The 18051-nt window shown below is 40.4% G+C and overlaps 1 protein-coding gene across 3 annotated transcripts in view; it reads left to right on the top strand.

Annotated features, from left to right (window-relative positions):
- Nucleotides 1-18051, top strand: part of LOC143038856 (uncharacterized) — a 59391-nt gene that overhangs the window by 24251 nt on the left and 17089 nt on the right. For all 3 annotated transcript variants that reach the window (XM_076208481.1, XM_076208482.1, XM_076208483.1), the window contains exons 3-4: nt 10524-10627; nt 14638-14834. In XM_076208481.1, the coding sequence (XP_076064596.1) occupies nt 10524-10627; nt 14638-14834 (301 nt within the window). The remainder of the gene's footprint in view (nt 1-10523; nt 10628-14637; nt 14835-18051) is intronic.

Here is an 18051-nt window from a genome sequence, read left to right as displayed (position 1 = left end):
CTTGCCACCAGTGAAGTTGAACCAAGGGCATGGTTCATTTAATTCCACGCTACAAAGCCCTCGGGATAGGAGGAAAGCTTCTGGGAGTTGTCAAGAGTTTTTATGAGAATAGTAGAGCTTGTGTCAGGATTGGAAATGGAGAGAGTGAGTGGTTCGAGGTAAAGGTGGGACTTTGTCAAGGATGTGTTATGTCCCCCTGGCTGTTCAACTTATACATGGATGGGGTGGTGCGAGAGGTAAATGCAAGGGTAGTGGGCAAGGGATTGGAGATGGTTAAAGAAAATGGAGAAAAGTGGGAGGTGAGCCAGCTGTTGTTTGCGGACGACACTGCGCTTGTGGCAGGATTGGAGGAGGGATTGAGGAAGTTGGTGGCAGAGTTTGGGAGAGTATGTGATAGAAGAAAGCTATAGATAAATGTGGGTAAAAGTAAGGTGATGAGATGTACAAGGGGTGAAAGTGGCAGTAGACTGGAAGTGAGCATTAAGGGAGAGCGACTGGAGGAAGTGGATAGTTTTAGATACTTGGGTGCAAATGTGGCAGGGAAAGGTGGAGTGAAAGTAGAGGTAGAATGTAGATTGAGAGAAGCGAGTAAATGCCTTGGTGGATTAAAGAGTGTAATGAGGAATAGACATTTGGGAATGGATGCTAAGAGACTGTATGAAGGAGTGATTGTGCCAACAGCACTGTATGGGGCAGAAACATGGAACATGAGAGAAGAAGAGAGAAGGAGTTTGAATGTGTTTGAGATGAGGTGTCTGAGAAGTATGATGGGGGTTACTAGGCTAGATAGATTGAGAAATGAGGAGGTGAGGAGGAGAACAGGGGTGGAAAAGGAGCTGGGAGATAGGGTTGATGAAAGAATATTAGGATGGTTTGGACACATGGAAAGAATGAGTGAAGAAAGACTAGTAAAAGAGGTGTGGAAGGCAGATGTGGAGGGAGTGAACATGAGGGGACGTCCTAGGATGAGGTGGATGGATGGGGTGAAGGGGGCTTTGGGGAAGAGGGGAATGTCTGTTGAGGAAGGACGGGAGAGGACAGAAGACAGGGGTGAATGGAGAATAGTTGTATAGGGATGATGTTGTGATTGCATGAGGTGGAATGGGCGGGTGGATGGGGGGTGAGGTAGTATGTGTGAGCAAAATTTGACGCAGCCCGAAGGAATTTCTCCCCGTCCTCTCATTTTATGCAATGGGGGGACGGAGAGGGGGGGGTCACCGATTTAATGAAGCGGCCTTGCTGTGGATGTGCTGTGTCTTGCGACACTGCTTCTGACCCAGGGCAGTGGACAAGGTGCAGGGATGACCCGTCATTCAGGTGCTAAGATAAGAGGGAGGGTGGAGGGGTGTGGAGTGTATTCAGGGATGGAATGGGTGGGAATGATTTTGTGCCTTTTTCTTTTTGGCTACCCCCCTTGTAAGGGGGAAAAAGCCTTGGTATATGTATGTATGTACAAAGCCCTCTGTGAGGGGCACCATCCTAGCCTCCCAATAGGGGGGAGTGTGTGACATTAAACCATATCATCATATCATGTTCAAGAAACATACTTTTAATCATGTATAGAATTGTACATACATATAAGGATTGACAGGCTAAAAGTAGCTGCCTGTATGATGTGATACATTATGAAAAGGTGAATGGGTGATAATGAGGTGCACCCAAGAGGGGCTGACACTAACACTAACTCTCTGGACTGGTCACAAAATGTCTGTTTATCAGTATTTCTTACACCTTTTCATAAATGGAGAGTTGATAAATGGCATCTGCTCCCCTCCTACTTTTAGCCAGTGACTTAGAAACAGTCCTACACCAATATAATACAGAGTAGTCCAAAGTTTCTTCCCAGAGAGCTCTGTAGGAGGTCCTGAGTAATGACAGCAGAAGCTAGGTTACTTCCGCTGCTTCATTACACAGTAACCCTACCTCCCCTCATCCATTCAAGGAGTATACATAGTAGGCAAGAAGAAATCCCTATGAACCACCTGATTATCGTCCATTCACTATTCTCTATTCACATCTATCTTTTGCCCTTTCCTTTCCCAACTTCCCTTCATCCCATCCATCCATCCCAATCTTGGTCTTCCCCAAGGTCACTCCAGGACCCCTCTGCTTTCCACACTCTTTTTGCTTATCTTTTTTCATTCATTCATTTCCATATGCCCAGACCACCCTAGTATTCTTTTATCAACCCTATATGCCAGCTCTCTTTCCATCCATACTCTTAGCATCATCGCCTCATTTCTTACTCTACTCATTCTCGTAACTCCCACTGTATTTCTTAAATATTTTATTTCAAACATATTCAAATTATTCCTGTCTGCCTCTTAAATTCCAAGTCTCTGCCTCATACAGTATTATTAGTAGAATCATCTCTTCATACTGCCTCCTCATTGTGTTCATCCCCAGTTTCCAATTTCTCTAGACACTTTTCATTCCCCTAAGACACTTACTTGCTTCCCTTACTCTGTAATTTATATCCTCCCCCACTCCTCTATTTCCTGCTACATGTAATTCAAGATACTTTAAAACTCTTTCTCTAGCCTCTGTCCCTTTAAGACTTACCAACTGGAGCCGCTAGACTTTATGTTCCTGCTACAGTTTCAAGAGAATGATTGATGGTAAAGAAAAATCAACACAGTGAGAGGATAGCTAGTCATCATCTCCCAGACCTGAAGAACTTCTCCAAACAAGTCCTTAATCCCCAGTTTCTTCAGGGAGATGCAGCCTCAGGGGGGCCAGCACCTGTCTTTAGACCAGACCATATTCATTCTTATTCTTTCTCCCAAATTCCAAACCATCTTCCTCATCTATTTTCCTGTTTTTTTCATTGAAGGATGTCAGTACACTGGGACCTGCCCTCCCTCTTTTCCTGTTAGCTAGTAATGTTGAAACCAACTCAGGCTCACATGCAGAAAATCTATAAACTATGCACACATCAAATACAACATGTGCCACAATTGGTTCCACCTAACAAGTTTAATACTTTCCAAAACAAGCCAATACACAAGAAATTGGAACTGCAACTGACACATGACAATTCACACCCAAAAACACACCCTAAATATACATGAAATAAATATTAATTATATCACAGACTCCAAAATGCTCCATTTGTTACACAAACACAACATTCGTATTACACTAATCCAAGAAACAAAAATGACACCACAGATCACAATACATAATTCAGTGATTATTCAGTAGTAAAGACAACATAAAATACAAAGGTGGACTTATAACTAATATACAAGAGCATACCCTTCTCCACTGAAACAAGAGAAACCAAACAAACAGTAACAGCCACCACAATGAAATCACAATCCAAACACCATTGTAGATTGCAAAAATTAAGTAAATGTCTTGGGGGGATTAAAAACTGTTATGAGAAATAGGTATCTGGGAATGGATGCAAAGAGGAGACAGTATGAAGGGGTGATCATGCCGATGGCATTGTATGGGACAGAGACTCGGAATTTAAAAGAGACAGAGAGGGTAAGTTCAAATGTGTTTGAGATGAAATGTCTGAGAAGTATGGTAGGGGTTACTAGGTTGGATAGAGTGAGAAATGAAGAGGTGAGGAGGAAAGTGGGAGTGGAAAAGGAGATGACAGATAGGGCTGATGAAGATTATTGGGATGGTTTGGATACATGGGAAAAATGAGTAATGAAAGCTTAGTAAAAGAGGTGTGGAAAGTAGAGGTGGAGAGAGTGAACTTGAGGGGACAACCAAAACTGAGATGGATGAATGAAGTGAAGGGATGTTGAGCAAGAGGGGAATATCTGTTGAGTAAGGAAGGGAGAAGGCAAGAGATAGGGATGAGTGGAGAGTTTGTATAGATGATACTGTTATATAAGGAAGGGAGGGACGGGTAAGTTGTGCTCGTGTGTGAATAATATTTTGACAGCCTGAAGGGATTTCTACCCATCTTCTCTTTTTCTGCATGAGGGGATGGGGGAAGGGCTCGCTGAACAAGTGAAGCAGCCTTGCTGTGAATATACTGTGTCTTGCTACATTGCTTCTGACCCAGGGGAGTGGGCAGGATACAGGGATAACCTATCATCCATGAGGAGCTAAGATGAGAGGGGGAAAGTGTGGTGGATGGGAGTGGAATGAGTGGGAGTGTGTATGTGCCTTTAACTTGTTTACCTCCCTTATAAGGGGGAAAAAGCTTATGGTATATGGAAACACAAATAAAGAAAACAACCTACCCTCAAGAATAACCTATCCGCTACATTAATCCTAAGAGTCTTCGTCCCTCTAACCACTACAATTATTAACAAACACATCATGGCAGGTGATCTAAGTGCACAACATCCAGTCTGGCTTAACACACAAAGAGCATATCTAAAAGGACACAAAATACTTGAACAACTCACTAGCCTAAACATACTCAAGTAAACCCCAGTAGATAACCTCAGCACAAGCATTTTCCCCTGGCATAACTATGTACTTCTCCCTACAATACAAACACAAACAGTATAGGAAACAATACAAGATATTCCTTCAGACCATGTCCCAGTTAAGATTACCAAAGAACTATAGCAGAAAATACCACCTACTTACAAGAAAACTTTTACAGACTAACAAAAAGCAAACTGGCTAAAGTATTCAGAAGATAAAGAGAAAAAGTTAGAATCCTTTTAAAGAGACCAGTACCCATCCATAGATATAGTTAATGAAACAGTCACTACCATTGAGAAGGCAAGCAATGAATACATTCTTTGAGGCTATGGGAAAAAACTCAACTCCAATTACACATGTGAGATAGCCACCTTAATGAAAAAAAGGAATAAATTAAAAAGAAATACATCTTAATAGAACAAGAAAAGGAACAATTACAACCATTGTTATACATAACATTAGGCCATGTTGCATAGTGTACTCAAACTAGGAGTGCTTAGACCTAGACCATGTAGCCTATAGGCATCAAGCCACCAGCTGGATATCTATAGCATCCACACACAAGAAGAAGAAGCATTCTTGCCTTGACGTAGAATATTATTATTATTATTATTGTTAGCATCTAAGTCATATTCAAATTATGTGAACATTCTGGTTTCATAATCTAAATTGTAGTATCCTTATTAACCTTTAAAAACTTAATATATTTCATTGATGGGAATTAATGGCATGTAGATTAGTTCCAAAGCATCCTGATAGAGGTCTCTTAGACCTAGGGGCTGTGGAGAGGTTAATGATGCAGGAAGTTCAGATTAAAATGTTGAAGAGACCAGTCGTGTGTGTGTGTGCTACTTATCACCAATAAAACCGTGTTTTAGTAGAACTTTAATTTATTCATCATTGCAAAAAGCTGCAGCAAAATTGTTGCAACACCATTAAATAAAAACATCACAAACATAAAAAAAGTAAAAAACTATTTAATGATCTATGAAACCCCTCTCCCCCAATTATAAGTGAAGTAGCCAGCCAAGGCATGTACTTACTCCCACCCATTTCACTCCTGTCCATCACCCATTTTTTCACTTTTTATCTTAACTACTCTTAAATGAAGGATCATCCCTGTCTCCTGCCTACTCCATGGGTCAAAAGCAGTGCAACAAGGTGCACCACATCCACAGCAGGGCCACCACTTCATTTACATAGTGACCCTCCCTCCTCCTCTTATGGGAAAATAGAGGAGACAATTTCTTGTCCATCCACAACAGTTTTCCACTCATGCCTATCTTTTGTCTTCTCTCTCCCATGCTCAGTAGATATTCCCTTCCACTCTCATCTCAGCTCCCTTCATTCCAACATCCATTTCTTTCTTGGTCTTCCACATGCCCAAACCATCCCAATAGTCTTTCATCATCCCTATCTGCCAGCTCCCTTTCCACCACTACTCTCCTCATCACCTCATTTCTCACTCTATCCATCCTCATAACCACCAACATACTTCTTAGACACTCCATCTCATACACATTGAAACTTTTACTCTCTGCCTCCCTTAGATTCCAAGTTTCCAATGCCATACAGTGTCATAGGCACAATCACCCCTTCATATAATCTTCTCTTTGCATCTATCCACAAATAACTATTTATCATGACACTTTTCATTCCCCCAAAGCTTAAAATTTTGTTGGCAAGGGGTATTAAAGGAATCAGGTGGGATGAGATATTGAACATGCCCTTGTATGATGGCTGCTTCCAAATATTAAATATCTTGTCAGGCTCATATACCAGAAGTTCTATATTCTCCTAGTCCATCAGGTGGTTGCTACTTTAACTGTGTGCAACACATGCACTGGTGGTGACATCATGGCAAACATCATATCAGTGTCCTCAGATCTGTAAATGGCCAATAGATTTCCTCTTTCTCTTCTTTGTTCCAGGGTTGGTAGTTCCAGTTTAGCCAATCTTTGTTCTTATGTCAATTTTGGTCTTAGCAATGTAACTGATATATATATATATTTTTTTACCATTACTTCATCCAAGTAATTAAAAGCCACCTTTATTGATCTTAGTAAATTGTAGGTTTCTCTGATTATTTTGTTTGTAAGCTTGTCTGGGGACATGTCTTTGGTGATAATTACTCCTAGGTCCTTTTTGGAACTTTCTTTACTTCCGTTGTACCAATTTTGTATTGACCTAATATTTTTTTTACTTTTTCTAAACTCCATACGGTGACGCCTACGTAGGCGTCATGAGGAGCAAGTGGGTACGCGAGGATGCCGACGTCGGCATCTTGATTATATTTATTGTAGTTGTACCTGTGTGACCCCCATACTCTGTAAACTGCATTTATGGGATGAGAGCTATGCTTGTAGTGACCCGTTTTCGTATATCTCCACATCCAGTTTATTCTTAAAATCGTGTATAGTTTTGGCACTCACTGTTTCTCTGTTTAGTTTGTTCCAGACATCAATCACTCAATGTGGGAAGCTATTCTTTTTCAGGTCTCTTCTGTAACTGTCCTTCTTTAGCTTCTTTTCGTGTCCTCTTGTTTCTCTTGTCCCACTTTAATAAGTCGTCTCTATCAAGAATTTCCATTCCTTTCATAATTCTGTAAATGGTCACCTCTTTCTCTTCTCTGTTCCAGTGTTGATAGATTTAATTTCTCCAGTCTTTGTTCGTATGTCAGATTTGACAGTGTAGGTGCCATTTTTGTTGCTGCTCTTTGGATTCTTTCTAATTTTCTTATGTTCTTCTTTGTGCTAGGTGCCCACAGTGTTGCAGCATATTCTAGTTTAGGTCTTATCAGTGTAACCACTATTTTTTTAACCATCTCCTCATCCATGTAGTCGAAGGCCACTTTCATTGATCTTAATAAGTTAAAAGTCTCTCCAAATAATTTATTGACATGTTTATCAGGTGTCAAGTCACTTGAGATGATTACTCCCAGGTCCCTTTCTGAATCAACTTTTTTGACTTCCTTGTTTCCAATTTTATATTGACCCAATACTCTATTTTTGCTTTTTCCAAATTCCATTATGCTACATTTCTTAATATTGAAGTTCATCTCACATCTCTGACTCCATTCCCATATTTTGTGTAAGTCTTTTTGTAGCGATCTGCAATCTTCTTCTGTTCTTACTCTCTTGAGTAATTTAGCATTGTCAGCAAAGAAGTTCATACATTTACACTGAATGGTTCCCAGTGATCAATTAATATCTTTTTTCAACCATAAATCACTTTTAATTCCATGCCATCGCAGTCGAGACTGAAGAATCGCTCGATGGAGGCATTCGTTGGAAATTGAAATGTGGATGAGCCAAGGATTCGAACCCAGCTAACCCATATCAAAGTTACTGTAACTTTGTTACGGGTTAGCTGGGTTCGAATCCTTGGCTCATCCACGTTTCAATTTCCAACGAATGCCTCCATCGAGCGATTCTTCAGTCTCGACTGCGATGGCATGGAATTAAAAGTGATTTGTGGTTGAAAAAAGATATAGAAAGAAGTTCATGTAACAATTTAGTCCCTCATCCATATCATTTATATACAGTATATGGCAAACATTAAAGGAGCCAATACAAAGGCTTGTGGGATGCCACTTTTCACATCTTCCCAGTTCAAATTTTTGTCTCTAAGTACCACTCTCTTTTTTCTCCCAATTAAGAAATCCTTTATCCATTCCAGCAGCTTACCTTGTATTCCTCCTATTATTTCAATTTTTCTTATTTATTTTTTATGTGGTACTTTGTCAAATGCCTTCTGCAAGTCCCAGAAGGCACAATCTGCCCAGCCATCTCTTTCTTGTATTATCTCAATTAATCTCAAGTAAAAGCAAATTAGGTTTGTGGTACATGATTTTCCACTTCTAAAGCCAAATTGTTTTGGGTTTACTATTTTATTTTCTTTCAAGTGTTTGGTCCATTTGTTTCTGATGACTTTTTCACTTATTTTTGCTACTGTGCTTGTAAGGGATACCGGTCTGAAGTTTGTAGGATCTTCCCTATTTCCTCCTTTATATATTGGTACTATGTTTGCATCATTCCAATCTTGCGGTACCCTTCCTTCTTTGAGTGAGAAATCTATTATCTTGTATAATGTGTCTGTCAGTTCGTCTATACACTCTTTCAGTGTATGTGTGTGTGTGTGTGTATATATATATATATATATATATATATAAAGGGTGCAGGATATGGGGGTGGTGTAGTGAGTGGTTATGTGTAAATGGTATTTTGATGCAGCCTGAAGGGATATCTCCTCGTCTTCTCTTTTTCTGCATGACGGGGTGGAGAGGGGAGGTCGCCAATTAAGTGAAGCAGCCTTGCTGTGGATGCACTCTGCCTTGCTGCATTGTTTCTGACCCAGGGCAGTGGGCAGGATACAGGGATGACCCATCATCCATGAGGAGCTAAGATGAGAGGGAGGAAAGTATGGTGGATGGGAGTGGAATTGGTGGGAGGAGCTACATGCATTTTGACTTGGCTAACTCCCTTATAAGGGGAAGAAGCCTATGGTGTGTATATATATATATATATACACATATATGTGTGTGTGTATGTATATATCCCTGTCTCCTGCCTGCTGCCCAGGTCAGAAGCTATGCAGCAAAACATGCTGTGGATGTACTGTGTCTTACTACATTGCTTCTGACCCAGACAGTGGACAGTAGACAGGGATAATCCTTCATCCATGAGCAGTTAAGATGAAAGGAAAACAATGGGTAGGGGTAGGTGCATACCTTGGCAGGCTACCTCCCTTGTAAGAGGAAAGATGCCCTTGATATAAGATATGTGTATGTATATATATATATATATATATATATATATATATATATATATATATATATATATATATATATATATATATATATATGTGTGTTCAGAGGTGATACCAAATTGGAATAATGTGAAAAAAGTGAGTGATCAAATAAGCTTGAATATAATGATTTTGTACCAGTTAAGAATGAAAAGCAACATATTCAACCTCCAAATCAGTGAGTAACCTCTAATATGGTCCACTTCAGTAATTTCCCCTCAGATTCACTGTTGTTACATATACTATTTCTTCAGTTGTTTGTGATCTTAGAACCAAGAATTTTCACTCTTTTCACTAAATAAATCACATAGATTCCTTTTCTTTTCAGATGGTATACAAGGCGAATTTCCACTCCACCACACATTTACCTATCTCTTCACTTACTAATATAGCCATTCCTTCTCTCCTTCATCCTCTCTTCACTCCTGACAACCTCCCCACTACACTCCCAAACTCAAACTCACCCCTCTCTTTCAACTTAGTTTCACTTAATACCAACACATCCATCTTCTCACAAACATACTGCCTATTTCTTCCCTTTTACTCTTATCTGTACCATATCCACACACATTAAAAGACCCAAACCTTAGGGTTCTAGTTGGAAAACTCCTCCCAGACCCTATTATGCCTTTGCTTTTTTTAGAAGTGTCCCCTTTGTGGCTATAGAGAATAGGATGCCTAGTCATATCCCCATTCCATTTTTGTCGCCTTTTACGACTCAAGTGGGAACATTTAGTGGCAGCATTTTTTCTCTCCTACCACAGAGTTTGGCAAAAGAGGAAATGTATATTCAGAGGAGTGGTACAGGATAGTATTAAGAGTGGGGGATAGCATAACAGAGGGACAGTTGCTGTATAGTAATGTAGCATCATTTTTCTCTGAAAAGAGATTTCCTTCATCACAGAAAATTATATGTGGCTCTGGTTGTAAGGGGCACCCTATATAGACCCTAAAATATCAGCTGCAAGATGCTGAGCAGATTTCAACCACACAAAAAGTTTCATGGAACTCAAATAAGAGATGTTTACTGATTGAACTGATAACAAACTGACTATAGGACTTGTTTTCATAACATAACAGTTGGCTTCAGTTGGTTTGGTTATTGAAGCAGTGCTCAAATAATATAAGAGCAAATTTTAGTAAAGATTATATATATATATATATATATATTTTTTTTTTTTTTTTTTTTTTTTTTTTTTTGGGTGGGGGTGGGGGGTTGTTTGAATATAAAGGTTCCATTGTACAGTAGTTACTTTTGTCATATACCAGTAGGTCTCATGCTGGTTTATATAACCTCATGCTTCCATTATTTTCAGATGTGTCTTCCTTCATCCCATGCACTAGTGTCGGGTCCTTCTATTCAGGAGCAGGAAGAATCAGTGAAGAGAAGATGAAAGCATATCTAACTAATGAATATGAGGTAAATTGATTATATTTGTTTATATAATGCTGAGAATGTTGAAGTATGTTCTACCAGTGAATATGAGGTAGATGAATTTTATCTATGTAGGACCAATAACAGGTACCTGTAAGTGGTGGTCCTGAAAGATGGACATCACAGAGAAACATCTTGCCATTCATCTTTTTAGCACTTGTCAGCACCCTCACCTCTGACTGGAGTTGCACCCCAAAGGGGCTGACACTGACTGGGCCCATGATTTCTCTTTCACCTTTGACTGCTTTCCTCCACCTTTTCACACAAGGACAGCTGACTCCCAGTAACTGTTCCCTTCCTCCTGTAGCTCATATAAGCCAGTGACAAAGAATCAGTTCTACACTAATACAACATAGACAATAATCCAGTATTTCGTTTTGGAGAGATCTATGATAGGGCCTGAGCACCATTGCCAGCCACTGTGGGGCTGGTAGTTTACAGTTATTGAAACTTGAGCTAACATTTGTTATTATATAAATGTTGACATGAACTAGAAGGTTCTTACCAGCACCATAATTCTTTCTGATTGGATGAGGTGGGGGGGGAGTGGCCATATAAGGAAGCAGTGAGGGGAAACTTGTTTCAGCTGTGACGGCCATGCTGTAGAAGAGCTTTACCTCACTAGATTGATTTTGACCGAAGTAGTGTGGCATTGGACAGGAATACCCTTCCTCCCCAAGTTGAGATGGGATGGATATGGAGGGGGATGGTCACCTTATGATGAAGTTGAGTAACCAACTTAATAGGAAATATTTTGTATGGTTTCTTTCTTTTCCTCAGTAAATTTGAACATACAAGTTAATCCATTAACATTAGTTGCTACTTAGTCTTAACAGCTAACATTTATCTTCATGAATTGTAAAGATGTTTTAAGAGTGATAGTAGGATCTGGCAGATTAGGAGCCTAGAGTGGACCTTGAAATTTGGTGAACTCATCAGGATGACAATATCTGCTTCCTTGTGGTTTAGCAACCTCTGACTACTCAATGAAGGCAGTGATGTAGGTACAACAGTGCCAACTGTTGGGCCATGTTGTGGAAGTGCTGTGCATTGTTCCATTGCTCTTGATCTGAACATTGTGGTAGGGAACAGGGATGGTCCTTCATCCATGAGGCGCTGAGATAGGAGCATTAAGTGGGTTATGTATACATATAAAGTAGGTGTGTGCTTGTGGTCAGCCACCCCAGTTATAAAGGGTAAGAGCATGCCAACAGGAGACTTTGGTCCATAGACAGGAGACCTTTTGGTACATAAAAAGAAGACTTTTTGGCCCATAAACAGTAATATGTAATAGTCCCTCCCATGCCCAAATTAATTGGGTCATGAGGTGTTTGGATTTAGGGAGTGTTCAGAAATGCAAAGTAAAATTAACTCCACTCACCCCAAGTCTCCACTACTACTCCAGTGCTAAATTTCATATTCAAAATGAATAAAAGTGGTATACAACACATATACATACATATACCAAGGACCTCGTCCCCTTTACAAGGGAGGTAGCCAAAGTCAAAGGCATAAATCTATTCCCACCCATTTCATCCCCACATACTCCACTCCCATTCACCACCCCTCCCTTCCTCTTTTCTTGGCTCCTCTTTGATGACAGGTCACTCCTGCATCATGCCCACTGCCCTGGGTCAGAAGCCATGCAGCAAGACACAGCACATCCACAGCAAGGCCACTTCATTTAATCGGTGATCCCTCCTCTCCGTCCCCTCAAGTAGAAAAAAGAGTACAGGGAGAAATCCCTTTGGGCTGTCTATATCATTCACATGTACTCCATCCCCCACCCACTCCCTTCCATGCATCGCAGCATCATCCATAAACAGCCATTCTCTACTCACCCCAATCCTCTGTCTTTTCCCTTTCTTTCTCAACAGACATTCCCCTCTTTCTCAGTACCCTTTTTACCCCATCCATCCATCCAATCCTTGGTCGCCCCCTCATGTTCATTTCACCTCTGCCTTCCACACCTCTTTTACTAATCTTTCTTCATTCATTCTTTCCATGTGTCCAAACCATCCCATTACTCTCTCATCAACCCTATCTCCCAACTTCCTTTCCACCCTCACTCTCCTCCTCACCTCATTTCTCACTGTATCCAGCATAGTAATCCCTACCATACTTCTCAGGTATTTCATCTCAAAACATTTAAACTCTTCCTCTCTTTCTCACTTATGTTCCATATTTCTGCCTTATACAGTGCTGTTGGCACAATCAGTCCTTCATATTGACCATCTACAGAATCATGAAAGGCACAGAAATACTTTATAGAGAGGACTTGTTAAACTGGGACAGGAGAAGCACAAGAGGACATGGAAAGAAAATAAAAAAAAATATAGCTACAGAAGAGCTCTGAAGAAAAACAGTTTTCCACATAGAGTGGTAGACACTTGGAACAAACTGGACAAGGAAATAGTGTGCGCAAAAACCATTCATGAGTTTAAAAGCAAACTAGACACTGCGAGATACAAAAGCGGGACACCACGAGCATAGCTCCCCTTCCCGTAAAATACAACTAGGTAAATACAGTCACCTCTTAGTATCCATTCCCTAATATCTATTGCTTATTAAACTTTTTAATCCCCTAAAGTTTTTACTAGCTTTTCTCAATCTACATTCTACCTCCACCTCCACTCCTCCCTTTCCTGCCACATTTGCCCCAAGTATCTAAAGCTAACCACTTCCTCCAGTCTCTCTTCCTTAATACTCACTTCCAATTTGCTGCCATCCTCTCCCTTTGTACATCTCATTACCTTACTTTTACCCACATTTATCTTCAACTTCCTTCATTAAACACACACATTCCCAAACTCCGTCACTAACTTTTTTAATCCCTACCCAGATCCTACTACAAGTGCAGTGTCATCAGGAAACAAGAACTGGTTTATTTCCCCTTTTTCTCCATTTTCTTTAACCGTCTCTAATCCCTGGCCCATTACCTTTGCATTTTACCTCCCACACCAACCCATCAATGTATAAATTGAACAGCCATGTCAACATGACACATCCCTGGTGAAGTCTCACTCACTCTCTCCATTTCTATTTTTAATACAAGCTCTACTATTCTCATAAAAACTCTTGACTGCTCTGAACAGGTTTCTTCCTATCCCATATATCTGCAATACCTCCCACAGTGCCTTCCTGTCTATCTTATCATAAGCCTTTTTCAAATCTGTAAAGGCCCAAAAAGCATCATTACCTTTTCACTAAAGCTTTCTCACATATCTGCCTTACTGTGTGACACTACTACATGATGTGTTATAAATAACCTACTGCATGACACTACTTCGTGACACTGCAGATTCTAACTGCCCCAGGTGCAACCACCACACAGAAGACACCAAACTGCTCATGTTACAATGGTTCCACTCTAACAATCCCCAGACAAGAACACAATATCTCTTCTGTAAGTGATTTATGGTCCCACTCAGGGGCTGTTGCCGCTTTCCTGGAGGCTGCGAGTCTTCAGTAAGAGAGATCAGGAGCAACAGGTTGATGGAATGATTGATTGTCAGCTCCCTGTGTGCAAACAACACCATTTTATTCTCTCTCTGTCTTTCTCTCTCTCTCTCTCTCTCTCTCTCTCTCTCTCTCTCTCTCTCTCTCTCTGTGTGTCTATGTCTCTTTTATGGGGGGCCACTCAGAAGGCTGTTGCCATTTACCTGGGAGCCTTGAATCTCCTGCTAGAGAGATATTGGGCAATGGATAGACTGAATAATTGATTGATTGATCTAACATGGTGAAAGTTGGTAATGATCAACAGACAATATTGGTAGGTATCACACCATGACAGTTTTAGTTTCGCCCCATGTATAAGTTACACTCCAGGTTTTCAGTGAAAATTAATTATAGAATAGTGCTTATTATTTGGCGTAAATTTAAGTTTGTAGATACATGTTAAATGGAAATAAACTCAGAATTTTTTTTTTTTTTTTTTTTTTTTTTTTTCATTATATTTTATTTTATTTTATTTATTTATTTATTTATTTTTTCAGAATGTCATTGGATGGTTCAGATACAGAAGATCAAACAGCTTGGAGCCATTCCTAAGAGAGTGTTTGATACATAAACAGCTTGCAGAACTGGTTGGTCCTAAAGCTGGACATTTTGTTCTCTGTTTAGTCTCCAATCCTGCACCTTTGACAGAAGGAACAATTACAGTACACCATCGATTTATGACTCTGAAAGATGGGTTGGTTACATTTTACTGTTTATTTTACCATTGGTAACCAATCAATCAATTAATTATTGCCTCAAGTTTCTATCTACATACCAAGAGGTTTTTTTTTTTTTTTTTTTTCTTCTAAGGGGGGGTAGCTAAGTCAAGGACATGTACCTAATCCCACATGTTTCATTCCCGTCCACCACCCTTTCCACCCACCCCATCTCAGCTCCTCATGGATGACGGGTTATTCCTGTATCCCTCCATCCACTGCCCTGGGTCAGAAGCAATGCAGCAAGACACAGTAAATTCCACAGCAAGGCTGCTTCACTTAATCAGCAACCCCCCCTCTACATCCCCTCATGCAGAAAAAGAGAGGAGAGGGAGAAATCCCTTCGGGCTGCGTCAAAATATCATTCACACATAAGCACCCCCTACCCCACCATCCCCCATCCCTCCCTTGCATAACAGTATCATCCATATACATTTTCCATTCATCCATATCTCCTGCCTTCTCCCTTCCTTGTTCAATGCCCCCTTTGCCCCATCCATCCATCTCATCCTAGGTCATCCCTTCAAGTTCACTCCCTCCATCTCTGCCATCCACACCTCTTTTGCTAATCTTTCATCACTTGTTCTTTCCATGTATCCAATAGGGTGTAGCATCAATAAACAAATTTCAGGAAGTCAACATGAACATTTCAGGTTTTGTACACTTGAGTACATATATTTCAAAGGTAGATTTTTTTCTTCTCTTTCTTTTTTTAAGAAATATTTGGAATAACCCCCCCCTTTGTTTTTAAGCCAGAAAGATATACACTATTGGAGGTGTTGGTTTGTTATCAGTGCTTCTAAATACATTAGAGTTGAATTTAAACTCAAGGATAATGACAAACAAGTGAGGAGTTCAACTTTTATTATGTAACTGAGGCATACTCTCTGTCAACTGATACATTAAAATCATGCTTTGCCTTAAACAATGGCATGAAGTCACAGGATTTTAATACCACCTGGATGTAGCCATCTCTTGCTTCTTTTCCATAAACTTTGCCAGAAGCTTCCATCGCCATTCGCACACACTGCTCCACACCTTGAGAGTGGGATGGAATGTCAATAGAGAGTGACTCGTCAACTGTTTTGTAGGTCCAAATTAGATAGATGCATCGTAAGTGATGGCTCAAACCTGCATTTCTCTTCAGGGAGAAGTAGATCTTTTAGGTTCTTAGTCTTATCTATTTTTGGTGGCTTGAAATCATGTATCTCTTCCTCATACACAGTAACCTATCTGATTTTCTTGATTCTATCAATAGCTAATTTCCTGTTCTTCTGACCAACGTCTGCCAGCATTGCCAAAAGGATGTTCTCAGGAAAATGCCATTAGGAATTCCTTTGGATTATTTGCCAGGCTGTGGCCTCACTGGCAGGTTGAAGCATTTCCAGAAGATTGATCTGTTCCAGATGTTTAGACCCCTCCGTGCATTTTGGAGAGAATTTGATGTGAAATCAGATGGGCCCATAATGACACATGACAAAATATGTGAGGACATACAAGTCAATATTAGGTTTTTCTGTTGCCACATAAAGTCAACATATTTTAGCAGTGGTGAGCCATCTTGCATGAGATATTGGCCCTGGTTTCATATGTCAGTTATACCACTTCTAATAGCACTGATAATTCTGTGCAGGTAAGCTTGGTCCTGATTAAGCTCCTTTAGCAATACAATGAAAGCCATTTGGTGATACTGGTAGAGTTTCACAGGTGGATAAGGCTTTACCAAGCGGACCTTTCCATTGAGTTCCACTTTCTGTTGGACCAATATATTTCCTACACAGGTGCCTCAAAGGAAACTCTATTCCATAGCATCCATTCCCAAATGTCTATTTCTCATTACACTTTTTAATCTCCCAAGGGATTTACTTTTTTCTCTCAGTCTACAATCTACTTCCACCTCCACTCCTCCCTTTCCCACCACATGCACCCCAAGTATTGAAAGCTATCCACTTCCTCCAGCCTTTCTTCTTTAATACTCACATCCAAATTGCTGCCATCTCATCACCTTACTTCTACCCATATTTATCTTTAAATTTCTCCTCTCACACATCTTCCCAAACTCCATCACTAACTTCATTAATCCCTCCTCTGGTCCTGCTACAAACACAGTGTTGTCAGCAAACAACAACTGGCTTATCTCCCATTTTTCTCCATTTTCTTTAACTATCTCCAATCCTAGGGACAAGAGTCCCAAATTTCTTCTCATAAATCTGTTAGAGAGCCCAAGGTTGGTTGCCAGCCACAGTGGGACTAGAGGTTTTCCACCCAAGACAACACTTACCATTATTATTCACATAAAGAGACCTGACAACCAGCAACTGGTCCCATCCCATTAACATAAGCTGTCCCACACTAATATAACACAGACAACAGTCCAAAATATTTTTCCCAGAGCAAAGGGCCAGAGGACAGTTACCAGCCATCGTAGGTGCTGCAGATTTCCAGTGAATGAAGTAAAGTCAGTGAGATAAAGATGGGACTCTGCCAGGAATGTGTCATGTCGCTATGACTGTTCAATGTGTACATGGTACATGGTGGTGTGAGAAATAAATACAATGGTAATGGTCTAGGGATTGGAGATGGTTAAAGAAAATGGAGAAAAATGGGAGATAAGCCAGTTGTTGTTTGCTGACACCACTGTGCTTTTAGCAGTATCAGAGGAGGGATTAAGGGAGTTAGTGACAGAGTTTGAGGTGTGCATGAGGAGAAAGTTAAAGGTAAATGTGGGTAAAAGTAAGGTGATGAGATGTACAAAGGGAGAAGATGGCAGCAAGTTGGAAATGAGTATTAAGGGAGAGAGACTGAAGGAAGTGGATATAGCTTTAGATGCTTGAGGGCACATGTGGCAAGAAAGGGAGGAGTGGAGGTGGAGGTAGAATGTAGATTCAGAGAAGCATGTAAATGCCTTGGGGGATTAAAAAGTGTAATTAGAAATAGACATTTAGGAATGGATACTAAGAGGAGACTGTATTTACCTAGTTGTATTTTGCGGGAAGGGGAGCTATGCTCGTATGAAGGGGTGATTGTGCAGACAGCACTGTATGGAGCAGAAACTTGGAACATAAGAGAGAAAGATTTTAAATGTGTTTGAGATTTAAATGTCGGAGAAGTATAGTAGGGGTTACTAGGCTGGGTAGAGTAAGAAACAAGGCAGTGATGAGAAGAGCAGGAGCGGAAAGGGAATTGGGAGATAGG

The sequence above is a fragment of the Oratosquilla oratoria genome, chromosome 25 (genome assembly GCF_046742065.1).
Source record: "Oratosquilla oratoria isolate Oo_2021 chromosome 25, ASM4674206v1, whole genome shotgun sequence".
NCBI classification, from domain to species: domain Eukaryota; kingdom Metazoa; phylum Arthropoda; class Malacostraca; order Stomatopoda; family Squillidae; genus Oratosquilla; species Oratosquilla oratoria.
This window is presented reverse-complemented; position numbering and strand designations above follow the sequence as displayed.